The sequence below is a fragment of the Manacus vitellinus genome, unplaced genomic scaffold (assembly GCF_001715985.3).
Source record: "Manacus vitellinus isolate BGI_N305 unplaced genomic scaffold, ASM171598v3 scaffold_36_pilon, whole genome shotgun sequence".
NCBI lineage: Eukaryota > Metazoa > Chordata > Aves > Passeriformes > Pipridae > Manacus > Manacus vitellinus.
The window spans coordinates 639462-662596 of NW_021940508.1; the positions used below are offsets into that span (position 1 = coordinate 639462).

The following is a 23135-nucleotide window of genomic DNA, read 5'->3' on the forward strand; positions in this document are numbered from 1 at the left end:
AAAAACCTCTCATCATTTTACAACTGCAAAGTGGATACAAATTTTCACCATTGTATGTTCAAAGAATCTTTTCCACCTATTTCAAATATCAACTCAAACTTGTAGTAAATCTTATTCAGATCCCTCGCATCGTCAAAAGGGTAATTTTTTCCATAACGTAATTTGTTACACCTTTCTTAGTTTAGCCAACTGGGTGTCACAGACAGTGACTGCATCCTCTCTGGAAAAGTATTTAGTCCAGTATGTCCTTGATGCTCCTTAGGCAGGGAGGTTTCTCTGACTAGGCCTTTGATTTAAGCAAAACTTTCCTAGAAACTTATTTAAAGACGGGTTTTATTCACTTCCCTCTTTCTCTGACATGGAAACAATCTGTGTTCTATTGCTTTTAAGACAATGTTCTGTGACCAGCTCTTGAGATGTCTCTATTTGCCAGAAGCTGGTATAAGGTAGCATCATGTCTTGTCAGCATTTCTTGTCATTTGGCAAGGAGCACCGTCATCATTGTATCTTGAGATAACTGGGCCCTTAAACTATCTGTGGTCCTTATTCAGCAGTCTGGATGTGATAAATCCAGCTTTTCCTGAAATGTGTTGTTTCAGTCAGTGCTCAATTTTCTGATACTATTTTGAGGCTTGCTGTTGATGTCCAAACCCCACCTTCAAACTATAAACTCATATTTTATCTCAGTAAATTCTGATGTTGAATGATGATGTCAAATTTGTATTAAAAGACCTTATGAATAACAGATGAGAAAAAAACCTATAAATTACTATGGGTTTGACAACCTGCATGAGGCACAACATATCAGCACCATCTGCTGCCAGTGGGGACAAACTACACAGTTTCTACATACCGTTTTGGGAATACCTTTTAGAGAGAGCTACAAACATTCAGTCACTTTTCTAGTATGTAAGTGAAATAGCTGAGCAATTGGCTGCATAGGTTTCATAATGAGTAACGTAAAAGGAGTCCACAGTGAGAAAGAAATGAAGACACTTAACCCAGATGACCTTCTCATTTCATTTTGAAGACACATTAATAAGATGCTGGAAGCATTATAGAAGTAATACACTTAGCTGTGGACAGCTTTTCTAAAACAAAACTCTTTTGTTTAAAATTCAGTTACAATTTCTAAGTGACAGCAGAGCTCTTATTTAACACAAAATTTCCAAAATACCAGGTGCTTCAAGTGAAGAAGGGAGTATTAAGGATATCCTTGATGTTATAATACCTCCCTAACAATTCAGTGCGTCCTCCTAAACATACATAAAGAAGTTTTGAGTTCCTCATGGCACTTCTGTTTATTTTTGAATTTTATTTACCACTGACTTCATCTAGGGATCTACTTATCTTGAGGCTACCAGCAAATGTAATATCTTGGCATATTTTCAACTTGCTAGTCAGTGTTCAGTAGAAATTTTATAGAAAAACCTCCAAATATTTTCTTACAATCTGTTCATGGTGTGTGCATGCATGAGTTGAAGGCTCATGGGCAGGAGTCACTGCTTGTAACACCAATTGCAGTGGGTCATATTATTTACTTTTTAATGCCTTTCTCTGCATTAATTAATCCTAATTCTAGTTCACACAAGCAAAACCTTGTTGACTTTGAGACTTTTGACTTTTATTCCAGTTTACAACTATATAGCTCTCAGACTGCAAACTCTTTCCTCTCACTATCAAACTGCACGGTTACAGGTTTGCTCATCTGAAATAAGCTTTTTAGTGTGAGAAAAAGATTTTTTAAGGGATAGTTAACAGCTCAAAACACTTCACCTGACCTGATTGTTGCTGATACAAAACAAGCTGGCTTTTCGGTGCATGCTCTTAGGCAGGGTAACGATATTTGGCCGTGCTCGCTGAAAGTTAGTCTTGTAGAAAGATTTCGCATTCAGTTAAACGAACAACTGAAGCATTGCAAACAATCCTTTGTGAAGCTATGCTAGCAATACCTTGTGTGTTTGTTTTACAGAAAGCATTAAGATGGTGTTGAGTGACTCAGACACTTTGTACCCCTGGTGTGCTTCGCTGTGTCCTTACCAATACAAAGTGAGATAATAAGATAGCTTTTTTTTTGTAATAGTTTTGCTTGGATTTGTCAAAACAGCTCTATCATTCTGATATTTAATTATTGCTTATTACTTAGGAATTAGTAAAAATATTCTCCTCTATCGTCTTGCTTACATGATGTCCTTTTGCAGATGTGAAGTGTGCAGCTATGGAAATTGAAATAGGTGGGAAATAAGACTTAAGATGAGAAGATTTTTGCAGAAGAATTTTTTAATTAGCTCGAATAATTCTTTCCCAATGGAAAATTATGAAAAAGTTCCTGTTTTGCAGAAACAGTAAGAAAGTAAAGAATACTTTTGGCACGTTTTAAAAAGTGGCACTCTCTTACTCTTAGAAAACAACACTTTTAATGTTGATTCTCAGGTTCAAAAACTAGAAAGAGGAAAAATAGGCTCATGCTGTGTATCTGTTTCTTCTGTCTCTTGAAAACCTGGATGCCATCACTCCAAGTTTTGAAACTATGACAAGGATTGAAAAAGAACAGTTCTGAACTTACTTTGAAAAAAAAAAGTTGTATGTACCAGTAATTGTTTTTCTCTGTCTTTTGATTTAACTAAACTCTGTCTTTCAAAGAACTGTGTTTTACCTTCTTCCTGCCGAACCTGTGCCCAAGTTTTCTCAGGTGAAGGGAGGAGTGCCTAAGGGTGCGTACAATTCCTCTATCATGTGCACTTGGTAAAACACATGCATGAGCAACTCATCTGCTGGGATAAAACCATTCTTCACACTTTCTCCTACAATATCTGCTTTTGCCTGTCACATTAAAGCAAATGCTAGTGAGTTATTTCTGGAGTCTGACTATGGTGGCGGTGAGGCTTTCCTCACTTTTGGATTTGGAGACCCGCTTTGGAGGACAGTTCCTCAGTGGTGCACTGGACCAGGGTGCCATTTGCTTGGTCTCAGCTCTGAGAGAACAACACTGTGTTCAGCTCTCAGTTTTGGACAGGCTGGTGCGGGAGACTCAGCACAGTGATGCACCCTAGGCCTCACTCTCCTTGCAGTGATGCCCAGCTCCTCACAGAGGGCAAAGCCTTGGTGAGAAACAGCTGATGTGAGGGGTTTTGTGTGTGTCATGTGCCAAAGAGAAGAGCAGAGAAGGGTAATGGAGCTGATGAAGGGTCTGGAGCACAAGTCTTTTAAGGAGTGGCTGAGGGAGTGGGGTTGTTGAGCCTGGAGGAGAGGAGGCTCAGGGGAGACCTTATTACTCTCTGCAATTACCTGAAAGGAGGTTGTAGCCAGGTGCAGGTCAGCCTCTTCTCCCAGGCAGCCAGTGATAGGATGAGAGGACACAGTCTTAAACTGCACGAGGGGAGGGTTAAGTTGGACATTAGGAGGAATTTCTAAGAAGAAAGGGTGATTAAAGGTTGGAATGGACTGCCCAGGGAGGAGGTAGAGCCACTGTCCCTGAAGGTGTTTAAAGAAAGAACTGGACGTGGCACTTAGTGCCACGGTGTAGTTGACAAGGTGGTATTTGGTCAAAGGCTGGACTTGATGATCTTAGAGGTCTTTCCAACCTGATTCCGTGAGGCTGCCCTCTCCCCACTCAGCAGGCAGGGGCCGAGGCACCCCCAGACCGTGACATGGCCATGGAGCAGCCCCACGGGGCACGGCCGCGGTGCTGACACACCGGCCCCGGCGGGGCGGGCAGCGGCCTCCCAGGGTGTCGGCCTGGCGTGCTGCCCGTGCCGGGGCCGAGCCAGGCCCTCTGGCACCGGCCGCTGCCGCCGCCCTGCCCGCGGAGTCGGCGAGACCCGCCGCGCCGGCTCCTTTGCCGCCAGCGAGGACCCGACCGCGCGCAGCCGAGCGCCGCCGCGTCCCGCCGGCGGGACGGGACAGGGGCTCCCGCCGCGCCGGGCGCGCTCGGGGAGCTTAAAGGGCACCCGCGGCCGGCCGGAAGCGTTGCGGTGTGCGGGGTGAGGGGTGCGCGGGTGCGGCCGAGGGGCTGCACAGCCGCCCGGGCTGAGGGACCGGCGCCACGAACTCTGGCCGGGCTGTAAATTTCCTTCTCTACAGGCTGCCTCCCACGCACCTGCTCGGGTCACCCTTTTACCCCCGTGTGCGCCGCCTCGCTCGCAGGGATCCTACTCGGGTGAGGCCACCCCGCCGGCCCGCCACCCCGCAGCAGGTTCAGACAGCCCTGGCAAAGATAGACCGAAAATTGGAAGAACCTGCCCGGAGGACGAGCAGAAGGGATGAGGACTTGCTTCGGGTAACCCTGCCTTGTGGGGATGCGGAGGCTGCCCGTGCTTTGGGGAGGGCCGCGGCTGGGGAGATGTCCTCTCCGGCGGCTCTGCCTTGTCCCTGTGGCCGTGGCAACCATCGAAGCTTTGCCACCAGCGGGACTGGGTGGACGGTGATTTGGGGTGAGCTGCGCGGTTGCTAAGTGTTGCGCCTCTGTGTCTTTTTCAAGGATAACGTCATGAGAACACTCGGAAAAGACCTGAAGTGGAGCAAAGCCCATGGAAAGCGGCTGAGGTAGGGGCAGGCACAGACATATGCACTCCTCTGTATGCACTGCACTGCAGAGTTCCACTCTGTACATTTCTGGGGAAAATGTTTTTATTCTTTTTTATTATTTCTTATCACACTTTTTAAACTGTAGCATCTGCAATGCCAGAAAAATGCAAGTTATAGTAACGTGACATCTATTTGGGGAGGAAAAAAACCCACCTTTGGGCTTCTCTCTTTTATCACTAGAGGGACCGCTTCCTCTTTAAAAGCAAAAGTTACCTGACTCCATTGAAGGGATTGTATAGATTTACAGAGCTATCCTTTCGTTGGCACTGTAAGCTGACTTGTCCACATTTAGAGAGTGGTAAAAGATAAACGGGACAACAAAGAACTTGTACAGTATGAACTTAGGTGGGAAAAGTATTAATCACAAACAAAATGCTTAACAGTAAGGAAGAGGTAAAATACAGGTAGCTTGTCCCTTGAGGAGTTGTCGTAGATCACAAAACTTTGTAAGACTGCAACATGCAAAGTGATGGAGTAGGAAGTGAAGGTCTAAATGGAATTCACCATACCGAAAAACACAGAAGCAGGAGATAAGCAGTGTGTCCTTAGATATAATGACAGTAAGGAAATGTAGCCACTAGCATGCTGACAATATTGCTTCAGCATAAATACTTCATGTAAGTGACCCCATGAGGAAAGTCATGTTATTAAAGCGAGCAATGACTGAGCTACAGGAGACAAAGCTTTAAGGATGGTGGTGAAGGGGAACTGGTGGCGAAAACTCAAGAGAATGTAACAGTCTGGCAGTGCATGTTAGCTGGCTGTTGTCTCTCATATGTCAACAGCTGCTAGCTGCACTCCATATTGTTTCATTCAAAAACATCATGGAAAACTCAGAAGTGGCATCTTGATATGGAACAAGCAGAAATCAGTTACCTAATGCTTCCCTGTGGCTGCTAACAGCAGCATTCAGGCAAGTAAATGTTTTATGTTTTGTTTTGTATTAAGAGTTATTTTGAGTTATTTCAGACCAGTTTTGAAGAAATAAAGTGAAGGCTTAAAATATAGTATTCACTGACTTCTATACAAAGTGTCTAACTCAGTAGCTCCTTGCCAGTGTGACTTTAAAGAACTTTTGATCAAAATGGATGTGGGAGCTAAAATCTTACCTCCACCCAGCCTGAATCCATAAGCTTCAATCCTGGGATCTTTATGCATCCTCCCTTACGTGGCTGTAAATGGAGGTGTGCAGTGGCTCATAACCTACAGTCAAGTTGCACTGTGGAGTAACTAATAATTCTAATTCCAAAATAACCTAAACCTGACTATACTGAACCAGATTCTGAGCTCATCTAGACTAATGGCAGGGTTGCAACACTGACCGTAAACAAATGCCCAGCTGAGAAAAGGACAGAGGTAAGTATGATACTAATTAACTTGTGGAGGTAACATACTATACTGGTACTTGTTCAAGTTGTTCAAATGGTGGTTTAAGACAAGAAACTGTTTACAACACTATTCAGTTCCTTCTGTACAGTCTGATTCTAGTCACACTCCACATAGGTTTTATACTGTTACACTAATTCAGGTCTTGCTGAATCAGAAACTTATCTGCGACATTTATTTCATGACAGTACATTCTGTTTGAACTTTTATATATACACGTAGGAAACATGAAACTTAAAACAGATAAATAATGCTGGATTTGGTAGAAAATAAAAGACGTTTCCATATTATATCAGAAGACATCTCACTCTGCAAGGACTCTGTGTCTGGTAGGCAGTGCTTTGCTAGTTGGCTGCTGTACCTGGATGTAGCAGTCACTGCTGCACTGCCACCTGCTGCAGGGCTGGCGCACCGCTGTTTAGAGGCAACTCCTTTGGAAGGTGCTAGGATTCTGTTTCCAGGAACGCGGGCTGCGCATCTGTGTGTGATGGGATGGCAGTGTATGTTAGCTGGTTGAAATTCTGACATCAGCTAACATGCAGTTGCTCTCTTTTACCACATACCTTGGTCATCAAAAGGGAGAGCTACTACTTTTGTACAAGAAATTTTCTGGATCCTCCTAATTACTGTCTTGTTTTGTTTGTTTGTTTGTGGGTTTTTGTTTGGTTGGTTTTTTGTTTTTGTTGACTGTCAACCTCATTTCTGGTATTGTAGTGGTATCTTGTATTTCCATTATCTGCCATTATTCAAAGAACTGTGAGAATTTTTGGTTGATTTAGACTCTGGCTTTCAACAGCTTTCAGATACCAAGGTAACAGGAAGTTTATAAATACTTGAAACAGGTAAATAATTCAAATGTTTTGAATAATTTTGAGCTCTGGGAGTTTTCTTAAAGCAAAAGCAGCACAGTTAAAAACTTCACAGGGTGAACCTACTGCTGTGTGTGGTGATTAGGCAGTGTATTGTTAGTTAGCTGTTCTTCACACACCAGCAACTGACTACACTGCCACATTAGCACATCATTGTTGAGACAAGAATACAAACACTGTTATAAATATCTCATGAGATCCTTAGCTGGTATGAGGTCCAATGCCTGCCTATTTCCCCTGACTGAAAGGAGCTGTGCTATGTTATGCAGACTGAGTGAAGATACGGTATAAAAGTAAGTGTGACTGAGGGTATAAAACTAAATGTAACTGTATTTCACACATTTATGCAGGTAACCTAACTGGCTTCTAAAGAATCTACTCAATTATGAAACTATTAAGTAAGATTTCAGGTTTGAATCCCATATGAATATGTTTCTCTTACACCACTCAGTGTTTAAAGGAGCATTGATGTGTTGGCTCAGCAAACAAGTATTTTGTGGCAGTACGTGAAGGAACAGGAACATGTCCTTACTGAATATCACCTAGTGGTGACTGAATATCACCTAGTGGTGATTTAGAATATTTGCACTCCCATATAATCTCGAGAAGCTCACAGTTAAGTGGTATCTGTTTGAGAAAATAAAGATATGTCAGGCCTAAGGAGTGAAGGAAGGATGAGATAGGAATGAAGGGTTAGGATGAAGGATGTAATAGGTTAGGTTATGAAGAAATGATGATGACATAACTTTAACACTCATGGACTGAACTCAGTTAACTGTCTTAGGAGGGTGGTTTTATCTTAAATTGGTAGGATTATTAAGGAATCCAAGAAATAAGTTTCAATCTGTCCACAGTTTTGGAGTTTATATTTTTTATATGCTCTATTTTAAATTAACAGTAAGTGGATATTTATATGAACAGGTATTCATATTACTTTCTTGGCTTTTGACTATAGGTAAGTATGAGCTTGTATAACAGTGTTCTAATTTTCATTTTATTTATTTGCCTTTCCAAGTCTATGTAGATTTGTCCATTAAAGATGCTTTATTTTTACCCCAGAAGAAAGAAATTATTAGTTTATCATTGATCTGCCCTAAATGTTGTATTGGAAGAGCTGACATGTCTCATGACGTATAAGTAATACAAATACATTGAGTTTTTGGATGAATGCTAATTAACAGTAAATTTTGAAAAACTTAAATTGTGTAGATTCAGGACAGAATGGTACCTATATTCAAATTTCTACAGAAGATAGTTGTAGTGGATTGTGACCAAATAGTGAAATGAGAAATTTCATGACTGTGTTGTCAGACAAAACACTCTTTTTCTAGGACTCCTGAGTAAACTTAATTCAGGTAGGAGTGAGTTAAATAATTCTGTCCAGTCATTGGCTAATATCACATGCTATTTCTGAATACCAGGAAAGACATTTGATCTTAATGCTGGCATTGGGATATTTAAGATTACGCTGTCTCCTTTAGTGAGTGAGTCACAAGCAAGGTGTGCACATTCCCTTCCCTCCTGATCCTTTCCAAACTAGAAAATGATACTGCTCTGTTTATCCTTCGTAGGGTATTTTAGGAACCCAAATGAAATTTCCCACGTGCTGAATAACTCTAAGGCAATACCAGGACTAAAACAGACCTTTTTTTAGGTGTTACAGTGCCCAACATTTCTTTATACCTATACCCTTTTTTATTCAGTCATACAAAAACCAGGGAACTATAGGAGTACACAAGAGTGGACACACATATTTTAGATGTGAGCATTTTCAAGTTAAGATATTCAATCCTTCATAGGAAAAGCATTTTGTTCTTCCACTCAGTTCCATGGAATGTAGATTGCTCCCAGTGAGGGGAGACAGTCCTTATCTGAATTCCCTTTCTGCTCCATCAAAGCAGCAGAGACATGAGACAAAAATCACCTGACATGTTCCACTAAATGTTCTCAAGGCTGCAACAGCACATGCTGGAGGAGACTGGAGTAAAATACAGAACCCCAGCCTAAGAACAGGAACTGTCTTGACATATTTGATGTGGAATCTTGTGGGATAATGGCAAATAGCTCACAGGCTGGTCTAAAACAACAGCAGCAGGCTGATTTCAACTAATGAAACCTTTTGTATAATCCTTAGCTGATCTCTGAAAGTTAGAGTGGCCAAAATTGCCAAGGTTTGAGTTCTGTTCCAAAATTATCTTTGTCACTATTGATGAATCTTTGATGTCACTTTGTTGAATCTTTCACATCAGTATCATTACTCAATCTTTTAAAACATTTTAATGTCCTTATTCTTCAGAGTTTGTTGTTTTTTGTTTTTTTTTTTTTGGTGTGAAATTGTCAATTAATTCAATACCTTTTTTTTTAAAATTGCTTTTAAATTTCTCGCCTTTTTAATACAGTTAAGTGGTTATCTTTATTAGAAAAAGTTTTGAAGCACTTTAGTTATTTTCAGTTAGTTTTACAAGACGACTGCACTAATGCTATCCATCCTTCTCATGTAGAAAACTCTTCCGAGACATAGGTTTCTCTCATTTCTATTCTCTCACCCCTCCATTAGGACTTGGACATCTGGAGTGACATTTCTTATTCAAATTTACTATCTCCCTTTTTCAAACAGATAAATCAAAAGACTTGTCAGTTTGTAATAGAACAGTGGAACAGAACTGGCAATGGGTTTGCAGTTACATGTAGGACTGGGGAGACTGCAAGGTGAGAGGAGTGGAGCTTGAACCGTGAACCTTCTCCTCTTTCTTCTACCTCTGCATGAAGACTGTTTTTTTATTCTAAAGATGGGAGGTAGGTAGGCACATGGCTGGGGAGTATTGTCTTGGACAGCCTCAGAAAGACATCTGTGAGAGTCCCAGACTCCTGATTTTCATTGCACCTTGAATCCTTCTGTAAGCAACCATGTATATTCACACAGGCCCTGCCTTCACCCAGGTCAGAAAACCAGGAATCCAATAGGAGAGGAGCTCACAGTCAAGGCACAGTACCTTGGTGCAAATGTATAGAGACGGCTAAAGAGTTAAAGGGAGTTGCTCTAAAGGTGAAAGGTAAAGTGAATCAAAACATAAAGCAGGTGAGAAAACATTTCTGCAATTTTTTCTTTTACATTTATCATTCTCTATGTACAGTTTTTTTACAGCTGACAGCTTCACAATTCCGTAGTCTTCATCGAGAGAATGCTGCAAAGCTAGTCTCTTCAGTTACATTTGCCTCTAAAGACCCTGCCATGGATGCCTCTGGGCTCCATATGCTTCAGACAGGGCAAGTATGTGTTAATGGAATATCAAAATCTGTTTGTTACTGGTAGATGGGAAAGAAACCTGTGCAAATACTGAGTAATTTATTAATAATCTTCTTTCCAGCTTTCTCTCTGCTGATGACAATTGAATTAGCAATTATCAGCAATTAAAAAAAAAACCCACATTCAGAAACCTTATGTAGATTGAAGGTCCATCCTGCAAGGTACTTAGTGCCTTGCCATCTCAGTAAACTCAGTCCTTCTCAAGGCTATTGCAGGGGCAAATCCAGCATTAATAGACATATTACCAACCATATTGGTTGCAAATACCAACACTAAAGAGTAGTAAAATCACCTGATGGTTTAGCTTCTAGCAACATTTCCCGGGAATGTACAAAGGCTGTGTATCCATGCTATTGAATAGATTCACAGTATAAATGGCTTTTTCAGAGGTCCTCTCTTTTTTTCATGATAATCTGCCTGATTAATGCTGCTACTTCTGGCTTGATACTTTGCACTGGCTCTTCAGGTCTCCAGAATTTCACAACTTTACCCTCAGGGCTAACAAGGTACTTCCAGAAATTCCATCGAGGCTCTTTCTTTGAAGAATCTGTAAGGATGGCATCAGATTGTTTTAGCGAGTTACACTTGTAATTGTTTCAATGCCCTGAACTGATTCTTCAGCTTCTTATGCAGATGTAATCACACCTTGTTCTTTGCTAGTAGTCTGGGCATGGTTTACTAGTTGCTGTTAATGATCGGAAAAGTGGGAAGTGAATGATGCTCCACATCCATATTTATGCTGCCAGTGGACTCCTTTTGTGCTAGACTATCTGACAGTGCTGGGCAAATTGTAGCTAGCAGTAAGAGGCACAAGAAGGTGCTGTAGCATGAAGGTGTTCAACCTTCTGATTGTCAAGACAGCTACCTGAAGAAAGCAGGTGCTTCTCTTATTGAAGATGCAGGGAATGAAGGAAAAGAAAGGCTTTATTTAAAAATACTGAAGTGTCAGAAGATCTTTCTCCTTCCTGTCAGTGAACAGCACATCAAATAAAATAATGCTGAGTAAACATTTTTTTCTTTATAGATATTGATGTCTAACACTGATTGGACTGATATTTAGAATCTGGTTTCATTCTATGCAGCTGTAACCTGCATGCTCTAGTCTCCTCTATAAAAAACTGAGAGAGCACTCAATAATTCCACTGGACCTCAGGCAACTCAGGTCAACAAGAGTTGAGGTCAACAAGGTTTACTGAGTTTTTGGTATCTTGCTTAAGAGGAGGTAGGAAGAAACACAGTTACAATGACAGTGGTGAAACATAAATGACTCCTAAATAATAATAATTTTCAAGTACATAAGAGGTATCACAGAGAATATGGCAAGAAGAAAATACTTAAGTGTTGTAAGAAAGATTTAATTTAGATATTTAAGTAGTTTTCTGACAAGAGGAGCTGTGAAAAACTGAAATAGGCTGTGAGGTTTTGGAATCTCTCATATGACTACTGAAATAGTCTGGATAAACTTGGGTAACTGTGATCCTGTCTTGGGTCAAGGAGACAGAACAGGTTTGGGCTTCCTCTTATATTTTTTCTAGTTAAAATGGTGTGTTGGAGAATGGTTATGTTCTAAGTATCCTTTCTTTAATATATCAGTGTTAAGCATGGGTCAAAGACCTGGCCAAAGCTCAGGATAATTCAGAAAGGCTTTTCAAGCTGGCTTTGGGTCTATGAGCTCTTTGGTCAACTGAAGAAAGTTTCACTTTGCTTGTGAGAATATGAGGCCCTAAGTCAGTAAGTGCTCTCTGTAATGGAGGTATTTGTATGAGTGGGTTTTGCATGCTGGGCCCAAATTAACACAAATCAGTGATTATATATAACTACAGTATATATAATCCTGCTTCACAATACAGTTTACATAAAGGTGGACACAGGCCTCTGCTAAAAAAATGAATCTGCATATGTTTATTTAAAATCTTTCTGTGATTTTTAGGACCATCCATAATTATATTTTTGTCCACAAGAAAAGCTGCTTTTCAATAAAAATCACGTAACTTGAAATGGGATCTTGTAGATGGGAATCTTTGCACTCAAGTTCGTGCATGCACAAAATGGATGTTTTTAGCTGGGCTGGTTACAGGAGGCTGTTTTTATGATCAGTGAGGAGAAACTGATTTTTTCACGATACAACACTTCTGCCCATATTTTTTATATTCAGATTGAAATGAGATGAATTGTATGCTTGGTGCCTGTTTCTCTCCATGAGCAGAGAAGTTTGAAGAGTTCAATGTTTCCTGACAAACAAACTCAGATTGGAATTCAGTGAGAATACCATGGTTACAGGCAGCTTGATATATAAAAGAAAACAGTTACCTATTAGAAATTTAAAGGCAGGATCTGCTTCCGATCCTAGGATCTTGATTTTGTGGAAAACGGGGAAGGTTACTCCATAGTTTCCTTTTGCAAAAGATTCTATTTCCGGGCTTGAACTAGGCTCTGATTCTCCAAACTGGTTGCAGGGAAATGCCAGCACAGTGAAGTGGGAGGGACCAAACTCTCTGTGTAGCTCTTGCAGTGCGATGTAATTTTTGTGTGTGTTTTGGCAGTAACTGGCCACGTTTACAACTAAAGTTGCCTTCAGAGAAATAAAGTTAGAATAGTAAGAAAAAATCCTATAAATAGTGTAGAGATTATAATTAAATTTTAAAATTGCATTTCTCATTACTATGATGGTTCCTGTCAGAAAGCTAAATTTAATCTGTCTGATCATCATTTCATTAAACAGATAGTGATGAAAGCAGCTGAAGATATTACATTCAGAGAATCTGTTACAAAAAATTCAATAAATAGACAAACTTCAGCTTGCAGCTTTGTTTAAATATAAACATTAAAAAAAGAAGGTATTTAGGACTTGCACTAAAATCATATTTACTAGATCAACTTCCAGAATTCAACACAACATGCTATCATTCTTAACTAAAAATAAAATCCACAAATTTTCCTGTTAGGCTATAATGATCTATACTAAATAATATGAATTTGTTTTTCTTGGTTTATTAGATCTACTACTAAATTCCTGGAGCAGATCTAGAAAAAAAAATGTTTATCCAGCTTACTGTTTAAAGAATAGGAATTTATTACAAAAATCTCTGCTAAAAATTCCCATAACACTTTATTTACCTAAAAATGTACACTTTTTTTTTGTCAGTAACGATTCAAGACAGATAAAATGAAACAAAAACTTACTTTCCCTCTGTACTTCTCCAAGGAAATGTTCCTTCCTCGTGAATCTTTGACTTCAAAAGAATAAAAATCTTTGATTTTAGGTTTAAAAATTCTGAGTTGTAGCAGGCAGAGAATGGTGGTACACAAAACCACTGACAGAAAGACCACAACGACCCTGGCTTTGGGTACTGAGTATTTCAGAGGATAAGTAGTTGTAAAAGGCTCCATTTTTGAAATCTTTGGAGGAGAGCCTGGGCAGGCCTGGAATGTGAAGGAGGAGCTGAAATATGAAACTCGCATCTCAGACGGAAAGAGCAAGCTGCTCATTTTTGTCTCTGTTGCCGAAACAGCTGTTCAAGATCACAGTGCCTGCTGGGCTTCAGAGCACAGAGATCAATCTGGGTGAAAAAAAAGAAGAAATGAATAAAAAGGATCTTCCCATCACCTAAGGATGCTGATTGCTCTGTTTAACTGACTTGTGTGGGATATTCCAGTGTTCGTCTGCACGGTCTTGAGAGCTGCTGGGACCTCTTGTGGGTTTGTAGTACAGCTCTAGCACAACCTCTGGGCTCCTCTGGCGCCTCTGGCAGTGTTGTTCTGCAAGGAGGCAGCTATGCTGTCAAACAGACCTGGAGAAGCAGCCTGGGGGCCAGTTGTTCAGGCAGAAGGAAGGGAGGATGGCTGAAATCACCCTGTTCACAGACTCAGCCCTGCATCTCATCAGCTGCTGTGAGATCACAGGCAGCTTCGTTTGCTTAGAAGCAACTGAGCCAGCACGCATGGCACAGCACCACTACAAACAGCGTGAAGGGACAGAATGATGATAGATATGGGCTGCTTTCTTAATTGCTACTGGCTAACTGGCAGTATGAGATGATAGTTACTGGCATCTTACTGCTGAGATGGTAAGATTGAAGGTCTACATGAGAGAAGAAGGAGTTAGCTGAGAATATCAGGTGTAAGCCAAGCAGCTCCACTGTTGTTTTGCTGAGTCAATTGTGCAAGACTCTCTGAATTTCAGAGCCACACGTCTGGTGTTTTATCTGTCTTCATTTTACAGATTCTTGCCTGTTGATCCTGGTTTCTAAGGGTGCATCAACATGTAGTGGTTACAATTCAGTTATACAAAACCCCAAAATTGCCTCTGTCTTTCATCTTGTCTTCATCTGATCAGTTCTCCCCTCTTTCTGTCCACTTGGTATTCTCCTCTTCCTTTCAGCTTTCAGGATTTTATTTTGTCCTCTTCACATTTCTATTCTTCTGGGCTTTTCTATGCTCTTGCCTGTCTATGCTGCTTGTCAGTGTCTGCTTGCTTTCTTTCCCTCCTAACTTTCCAAACCACCATTGAAGAGTGATTTCTATCTCAGATTTTTTTCTTATCACCCTGTTTTTTTGCTGCACTTAGATGCTACATTTAAAGGACGAATATAGAACATAACTTTCTGAATGTAGAACCTGGAATCTGGTGGTTCTTTCTTTTCAGTGACTTCAGTATCACTATGAGAATCATTGATTTGTACAAGTTTATAGTGGCCTGTTCGATCATTTCTACAATTTCTAAGTAGCTAAAGTCCATGTTAATTTTGTTTAACAAGACTATATGGAGACTTTCACATAGTTCTACATAACAGAGAGATGCTTGGGAAACACTGTGAAATTTCGCTATTTGTATCTGAGGACATGTAATGCTTCATCTCTGCCTGGCAGTAAGGCCTGTGGGAATGGTGTTTTGATGGCTGGGACAGAAAAGACACAGACTTCCATGCTAAAATGAGCAAAGCTGTACTCAACAGGCGAGCACAGGTGACTAATGCTGACTTTAAAAGCAAGTTCGAATGTGTTTGGTTACAGAAAACCCATGCAAGATCATGGTGTCTAAGCTACATCTCAACAGTTTGTAACTTACATCTAATATTATTTCAGAAATAAATAAATAACCCCCCCTTAATATATAATAAATATTTACTCGTGTACCTAATAATTACCTAGAAACCCAGTTGTGCTTTCTGTTTTTACTCTCACCTAAAACATTGCTTAAAATTTGTCTGAGAAACAAAATATGTTATTTACTATTATCTAGGCTTCTACATTTCTGATTTTGTTACATTCTTATGTTTTATATTTTTCTGCCACAAATTGCTCTGGGAATGAATTTGAACAAATGTAAATTAAAAAAATGTAAATCTGTCATTTAGTCTTTACTTAGCATGCCTTACTATATTAAAAAGTGTAAGATAACATTAGAAATAATGACTTGAATAAGCCACAGTGGTGGTGAGAAGGTTCAGAAATCAGAAGATATCTAAATCCTTCTTTGTGTGGAGATCAGAAAACCAGCCTGGTTCTAGGCAGCCAGCATGTGCAGCTTGCCCGGTGTCCATCTCTCAGAAGTGACCAGACCCATGAGCCTATGCTAAATGCATGAAGGTGCCTTGGGTCCTTCAAAGGCCAGTGCTGTAGCTCAGTGCATGAGTGACACAAACTTAGGGTTTTGGTTTTGTTTGTTTGTTTGTTTTCTCTGCCACAGACTTTCTGTGCCACAGTTGATTCAGGTGTACTTATCAGACCAGAAACATTTGTTTCACGCTGTTTCCCCCCCCGCCCCACTCTTTTTTCACCCGTGTGACTGCCGGAGTCGTCCTCAGTCCAGCGTCCGTGGCTGTTGCTCTTAGCTTAGGCTGAGCCTCTGTGGCGCGGCACAGCACAACTATAAATAGCGCGAAGAGGCAGGATGATGTTAATCCATGTCTAATCTCAGTGTTTTGTCTTCTCTTGCAGGTCTCAGGCTCGGGCAGAAACAGATGCTTCCTGTTCAAGCGCTCCCCGTCGGAGCTCCCTCAAGCCTCCCTGCCGGCACACGATGGCAGCAGCCGCCCGCGGTCCCGCCGAGCCCCAGCCCAGCGGCACGGCCCGCGGGGCGCCAGGTCACCAGGCAGGGGAACTAGTTCCTGTGGAGAGAGGATGGCCTCCTGCAGGGGTTTCTGAAACGGCGTGCAGCCGGGAGTTAGTGCGAGCTGAGGGTTGGTGTTTCCCGTCTCACGCTGCCGGGGCTCTAGCAGTGCACGGCTGCAGCAGTCTGCAGGCAGAGCTACAGGTCAGCATCCTGTCAAAGTATTTTTCTTTTTTTTTGTTGTGTTTTTTTTACGTTGAGGTGCTGGAGTGAGTGCAGAGAAGGGCAACAAAGCTGGTGGAGGTTCTGGAGCACAAGTTCTGCGAGGAGCTGCTGAGGGAGCTGGGGTTGTTTAGCCTGGAGAAGAGGAGGCTCAGGGGAGACCTCATCACTGTGTACAAGTACCTGCATGGACGTTGTAGCCAGGTGGATGTCGGTCTCTTCTCTCAGGGAACTAGTGACAGGATGGGAGGACACAGTCTTAAGCTGCACCAGGGGAGGGTTAAAGTAGGACCTTAGGAGGAATTTCTTCACAGAAAGAGTGATTAAAGATTGGAATGGCCTGCCCAAGGAGGAGGTAGAGTCACTGACCCTGAAGGTGTTTAAAGAAAGACTGGACGTGGCACTTAATGACATAGTGGAGTTGACACGGTGATGTTCAGTTATTGCTTGGACTGAATGATCTCAGAGGTCTTTTCCAACCTAATTGATTCTGTGATTCTGTGATTCTCTTGACAGGAGCATGCTGCTATTGTGAGAGAAAAGCTCAGCCCAAGGTTCCCCTCACCAGTGTGCAGACAGCCTATGGCAGCAGGTCACAGAGACAACCTAGGGCAGCAGAACTCACAGGGACCTGATATAGAGGAGGGTGAAAAGGAGAGAAAAACAAGTCTCATCCATAGTCAAGCAATGCCTGCGGCAGACCAGCCTTTTTTTCCCTCTGTGATGGGGCACGTGTTGAAATGGGTTTAAGTTTCACTGGACTATAAGAGTGCACAGGGTCTGTTGCAACAGTTTCACAGCTGGAGTAGTTATCAATAACTGACAGGAGAGCAGGGAGCTCGTACGGGCTTCTCTCCTTCACTTCCTTCTGCTTCTCTCTTGCCTTGTGTGCAGCTCCTGCAGACCTAGCTGTCATTGCAGGACTTGGATCAGTCTGCAGGCCTGGATTTGCTCTAGTGTATACTCACTGAAGGAGGAGCTTGTCTTGTAGTTTCTCCTCCAATGCCTAAGGCTTCATGTACTGACAAAGGCACAGCAACCAAGGGACACTCACATTCAACTCACTTGCCTGAGGGCCATTCGGAAAACAGACCAAACTTCCAGCACTCGGAGTTGCTCTGGAGAGCTGAGTCTAGGGGAGGCTATTTCTCTCCATCAGCAACAGAGGGAGCTGAAGAAAGGTTGAATGAGCTTTTAGTGTGCTGACTCCTGCTTCAAGCAATGCTAGGGGAAATTGGGAAAGGGTTTGCAGGTTGCATGTCCAAGAAGAACTTCCCAGAAGATGTAGGGATCTAAACACAGTTGACCCCTTGATTAATAATTGAAATATTTAGAGACTAAGTGAAACATGCTGCTTAGTGTTCAGGATATGTTCCTATGATGTTGGTCAGAAAGTGCAGTCCTGTTTTCTGCTAAGTAGAATACCAGAGCTTTTCAACAGCAGAATACCAGAGCTTTTGAATAATGCATGCACATGTCTAGGGAATTCAGGTTCTAAGACAGTGTGAAGTCTTTCCTTCTTCAGTTTCTAGAACAGAAAGTCCTGCATGCTGCCGCTATTAGCAGTGGTGAAAGCCTGTATGGTTCTGTGAAATCAGATATTAATTTCCTATGGGGTATGATCCTGTGTAACTAGTCAATAAATCTAAGGCTGGACATGAGCTGCAGTAGTAAACAGGCATTCTTTATACAGGGAGTGATCAATCTGACTTTTTTTAGACACCTCTTTTAGGATAAGATGAATAGTACTGTAGAAATGTCTCTTTATCTTCACTGACAAAAGAAAAGCAGGTGACTGGTTCAGATGTCAGTATTTGCATTGTCCCACTTAGTGTGTCAAACCTGCTTTTAGAGTACTGCTATTTTACAATCAGTGTTATTCTGAAAAGTACTTGACAAATATCGCTGTACATGTTTTTTTTTAAGGAATTCTTTCAGTTAAAATTGTTTATCCAGTAAATCCCAGGTGTCTAAGAAACACTCTGTCATGAAAACTCTTGTGACTTTACCCAGCAGTCATGCTGCAATAGGTTTGGAAGGAAGGAATAACAGGAGAGCTGAAATAGAAAAGAAACAGGTGAATAATGCAGCATTCAAATACACAGGTAGGATATTTGTTTTTCTGATGTGTTTTTTACCTTGTCTGTGGCCTGGAATATGTTATGAGGATAATACCTTGTTGACATGGACAACAGCAACACAAGAAGGTCAATTTAGGAAACATCTGTTGCAGGAAAGTCAGGAGCAATTTGTTTGTCATTTATTTGATTCAGGTTCACTTTCCTTTCTCCAGGCTATCGTCCTGCAAAAAAAACCTAGACTAGTGAAACCCTCAAGGTGGGTTTGTTACCTCTGAGGGAAAGCATGTATTGTAAGAATTATGCATGAAAAGCATGAATGACTCATTTTTCCACTTGCCTTAATACCCACTGTGTGTGAAGAAGATAATTGCTTCAGTTCTGCAGATTGTAGCTGTTCATTTTGTCACGTAAACAGAATGAGGTGCTATTAAAAATTTACCAAAAAGTGGATTTCTGAGAATGTTTTTTTTATCGTGACCGTAAGTGATCAGATTCTTGGTCAAGGGTAGAAGAACACATGGAATCTGCCTAATGTGAAACAAAGACCTTGGATAATTTCCCATTTAGGTGTTTTTTCTATTGCTGTACACTTTATCAGTTCATTTTTCCTAGTGAAGACTGACACATGATTCTTCCTTTTTTTAGGCATTATCCATTCCTTTTTGGAATATAAATCCATGCTCTCTACCCACCCACCTGGTTCTCTTCACTAATGTGAAAATTGATTTCTCACATGAAACATGGTGGTACTTAAAAAATCTATTACCATAACATTACACTCAAACCCACCTCTCTATTTTCCTGCTATCTCCTTGTGACTTTTTATGTATTGTCGTATTTTTTTAGCCAGTGACCACAGTCTTTCTTATCTTTTCCTTTCCTGGATGGCATCAGTTGCAAGGTCAGTAGTGAAGATGCTAATAGCTGGTTTTACATTATTACTTTTTTGACCATAACTGTTGAGTAAGGTTGCTTCGGACGTGTATACTTAATGCCCTAAATTATAATCCTAAATTTATATACTTGACAAGTTTCTGTGAGGGTATTAAGCTCAGCTTCTGGGAAAAGGAGGTAGTGTCAGGACAGATGGCATAATGGGCTTGTTGACTGACACTTTGTAATAATTGTACTCTTGAATGTCACTGGATGTTGGAAAAAACCCAATTTTATATCCTTCCAGGAAACCTGATCCTTGGGACAATAATTTTCTTCTCTTAATAAACAAAACAGTCTGGAAAATCTTCCTTTCAACAGCAGTGATTTCTTTCTTCCTGTACCCCTCCATGGACTCATTGGAGAGTCTGTGAATTTTATAATTGTTAAAATACACAACTCAATTGGTTTAATAATCCTGAGTAAATGTAGCCAACAGAGAAATTGAATGTAACTTTTTTGGGGGTGAGAGGATAAGTACTTTCTATGAATTAATGTATGTAGAACATTTTTCCTTAAAGTATAATGTCTTTTAGAAGATGCATACATGGTATTTATTCACTTTTAATCATAGAGTCATAGAATAGCTTGAGTGGGATGGGACCTTTAAAAGTCACCCAGAGAATGGTTGGGATGGAAGAGGCTCCTCAGGGAAGTGGTCACAACACTAAACCTGACAGAGTTCAAGAAGCATTTGTACAATGCTCTCAGGCACATGGTGGGATTCTTGGTATTGTCCTGTGCAGGGCCATGTGTTGGACTCAATGATCCTTGTAGGTCCCTCCCAACTCAGGATATTCTGCGATTCTATGTAAACCTAGAACGATACTGTAATTTACAAGTAAGAGTTGAATTAGAGCTAAAATATTCATTGTGCTACATCAAGGACCACAAACCATTTTCTAGGTTGTGATGTGGGGGTCTTGGCTACACATTGTGGCATGACCAAAACCTAAGTTCTTCCTAAAACCATTTGAAAGTCAGTCCTGGCTAAATACATACAAAACCCCATTAATCTTCTTAGATACAGTAATTAATGACTATTTACTTTGTGTTGCCTGGTAGTATAAAGGGATGGGATCCACTGAGAATAAAATCTTCTCACATACCAGTGAATGTGTGTGGTCTCTCTGTGGGCTAAAATATTACTTCCTAGTATACACAATGAGTTTTCCACAGAAATGTCTGCACTTATTTTGGAGGGACACAGATCCAAACTATGTAATTAGCTTTCTGCCAAGTTATCTGTGTAAGTCTTACAGAAAATGCCTCTCAAAACTGAAGGCCCACTGTAGAACAGATGGAATATATAAAGAAGAAACACTTTCTTTTTTTCTCAGTTATATTTTTTCTAAGACATTTCTTGTCATTATTGCAGCAGGGTTTGAAGAAGAGTAATACAGACTGTGCTTGGAAGGGTGGATTTCGCAGACCTTGGAGAAAAAATATACTGATCTTGAGTGACTGGTGAAAACATCAGCTGCATTTCTACATTACTATAAACAAAGGATTACAGAACAAGCAGAAAACCAGAATCAGAGCATTCATCTAAGTGAACATTGTGAAGAAATAAATATTACTAGGAATTGGTGGCTACAGTCATGTCCCATGTGAGCTGATCTGGACCTTTGTCCAAATCTTGATTAAGGACCTAACCTAACTCTTTAAAAAAAAAAAAAATAAAAAAAATTCCAATAGCAATTCATATCTCCCTTTTTTCATTTTTGCTGCATCATCTGTTTCTTTGATACCTAAGGAAATGATAATGTAATTTAGAAGATCTCATTCCTTGGAGGTACCTTGTACCTATTTTCAGTTTCGTGTTGTAATACTGGTTTAAGGAATGGCATCATGAAGTCCAGTGTCTGGGACACTGGTTTGAGGGACTCTAATATCCAGTAGGTCTCATGCTGGAATCAATGGCCCTGCAGTGTATGAACCACAAAACTGACCTTCCCTCAAAGACTTGTTGGCTACATGCAGAAAGCATGTCACTGTATGTTGGCAGCATCAGCCCAAGTGCCAATTCAGAAGAGGACAAGAGGGCAGTAGGGTTTGACAGGTGACCTGTGGTAGGTACTCCAGATGTACAGGCCTGAAACTTCTTTCTCTGGTAAGGAGGCCTTGTTCAAACATTTTTCTTAAAGTTTGTGTGTTCATTAGCAATGAATTGGTGTTTTATGGGAGGAAAGACGTCTCAAGTCCCTGAAGTTAGAGCACATGATTTCGACACTGGTATTCTGTATTTGTTATTGTTCTCCCATCCCAGACACAAACTGTTTTGAAGCTTTCATATAAAGAATGTTGAGCCCTTTGATGGAACTGGTGTTATCCATGATAATTAAATATGTTTTACAACGGAATTCTTCATTCAGCCATGTTTTCACTTCAATGCATTGGCAGAAAAGTGCTTCTAGCTTCCAATAGTCCAAGAGGTTGGATATAGCATTGAAGGAAGCGATGGTGTGAAGGTCTGTGAAAATGCCAATTGCATCTGGAAAGGTATGTGTATAGAGCAAACATTTTCAGGCACACTGAACAGTAAGAAAGTGGAATTTGCATCTACACTGGAAAGGTTCATCTAACTGTTCCAGCAAGTGTTATAGGATAATACGAAGTGGCTGAGATTTAACTGCTCAGGGCTTCTTTCTAGAGCTCTCACAACCTCTGAACAGATAGTATTCCAGCTCATTCAGTGTAGTTAACCCCTATTATTTTACCTGGCTATCTTTTGGGTCCCATCAGATGTACTGATGACCCTTAAACATTCGTTTCCTTTCAGCTTTTTTGTTTCAGAACCCTACAAATATTATTGGGTTGTGCTGCAGAATGGGAGAGGATATGTATCATATGGACTGTTGGGCACATGAAAGTGCAAGACATGCAGAGATTGTGGAGCCTTGTTGTTGTAACCTGTAGGGAAAGGTAACTGGAGCAAACTGTCTCTAGCACTGCCTCTGGTTTCATCGGTGGGGGAGTTGATTATTTTGCTCCATAAAGTATCCTAGGAATGAATGAACATGAAGTGTGAATTATCAAGTAATTTGAAAACAGGGGTAATCTGAACAGATAACCTGTGAAATAATGCAAGTATTCCCATACTTATTTGAGTGTGAGACAATTCATTAAATATCAGACCAATATTTTGTTGTGTTCTGTCTTGGGCAGATGATTTGTTTTGGTGATCTGGCTGTTTCTGTATGATGGGTTCTTGCGAGTCAGGGCCTGTTTCATTCTCATGTAAAAGCAGTAAAAACCAACTTCTTTATGAATCTGGATTTTGCTTCCTGTAGAAGTAGTTGGGGGATATGTGATAGATTTATATTTTCCTTTGTTTCTTTTCTCTGTGCAAATAAGCCTCCTTTCAGAGCAGTCAAGGAACTAGTCAGTGTTTTTTACCCCTAATGGCAAATGAATATGGGTATCAGGAATACCAGGTTTGATTTCATGCACCCACTTGTTAATCAAATAGTTTGGTTTGACAGTATCACTTATCACTTCCTGAGTCTCATTTTGAGAATTGACACAGGCACGTGAGAGCCAAAATCTTATCAAAAGTTAGTGATGTCCACTAGTACCCAGGCAAAATAACACAAAATAGTGTAATGAAACTTAATTTCCACTAATGAAAAAGCCTGTTATACAGAGTCATGTGTCTTGAAGTAGGTGAATATAGCTGAAAGGACAATCAGTATGGA

The 23135-nt window shown here is 40.8% G+C and overlaps 1 protein-coding gene across 2 annotated transcripts; it reads right to left on the minus strand.

Annotated features, from left to right (window-relative positions):
* Positions 1-9677: 9677 nt before the first annotated feature.
* On the minus strand, positions 9678-13699 carry GPX8 (glutathione peroxidase 8 (putative)). Of its 2 annotated transcripts, XM_008932086.3 has the most exons (3): positions 13333-13699; positions 12460-12721; positions 9678-10696 (listed from the first exon to the last, which is right to left on the minus strand). In XM_008932086.3, exons 1-3 carry the CDS (start codon positions 13636-13638, stop codon positions 10533-10535), a joined length of 732 nt encoding a protein of 243 aa, XP_008930334.2. In that variant the 5' UTR covers positions 13639-13699; the 3' UTR covers positions 9678-10532. The 2 variants fall into 2 exon arrangements, with proteins under 2 accessions (XP_008930334.2, XP_017932691.1); XM_018077202.1 differs by lacking the exon at positions 12460-12721 and having other exon boundaries at positions 10529-10696.
* Between the last annotated feature and the right edge of the window lie 9436 nt (positions 13700-23135).

Coding starts and splice junctions, on each gene's coding strand:
- GPX8 (XM_008932086.3), bottom strand. CDS start 13,638: ATGAGCAGCTTGCTCTTTCCGTCTGAGATGCGAGTTTCATATTTCAGC. Junction 12,722..13,332: donor TGGAGAAGTACAGAGGGAAA/GTAAGTTTTTGT, acceptor ATTTCTCTGAAG/GCAACTTTAGTTGTAAACGT. Junction 10,697..12,459: donor TGCCTTTAAATTTCTAATAG/GTAACTGTTTTC, acceptor CCATCCTTACAG/ATTCTTCAAAGAAAGAGCCT.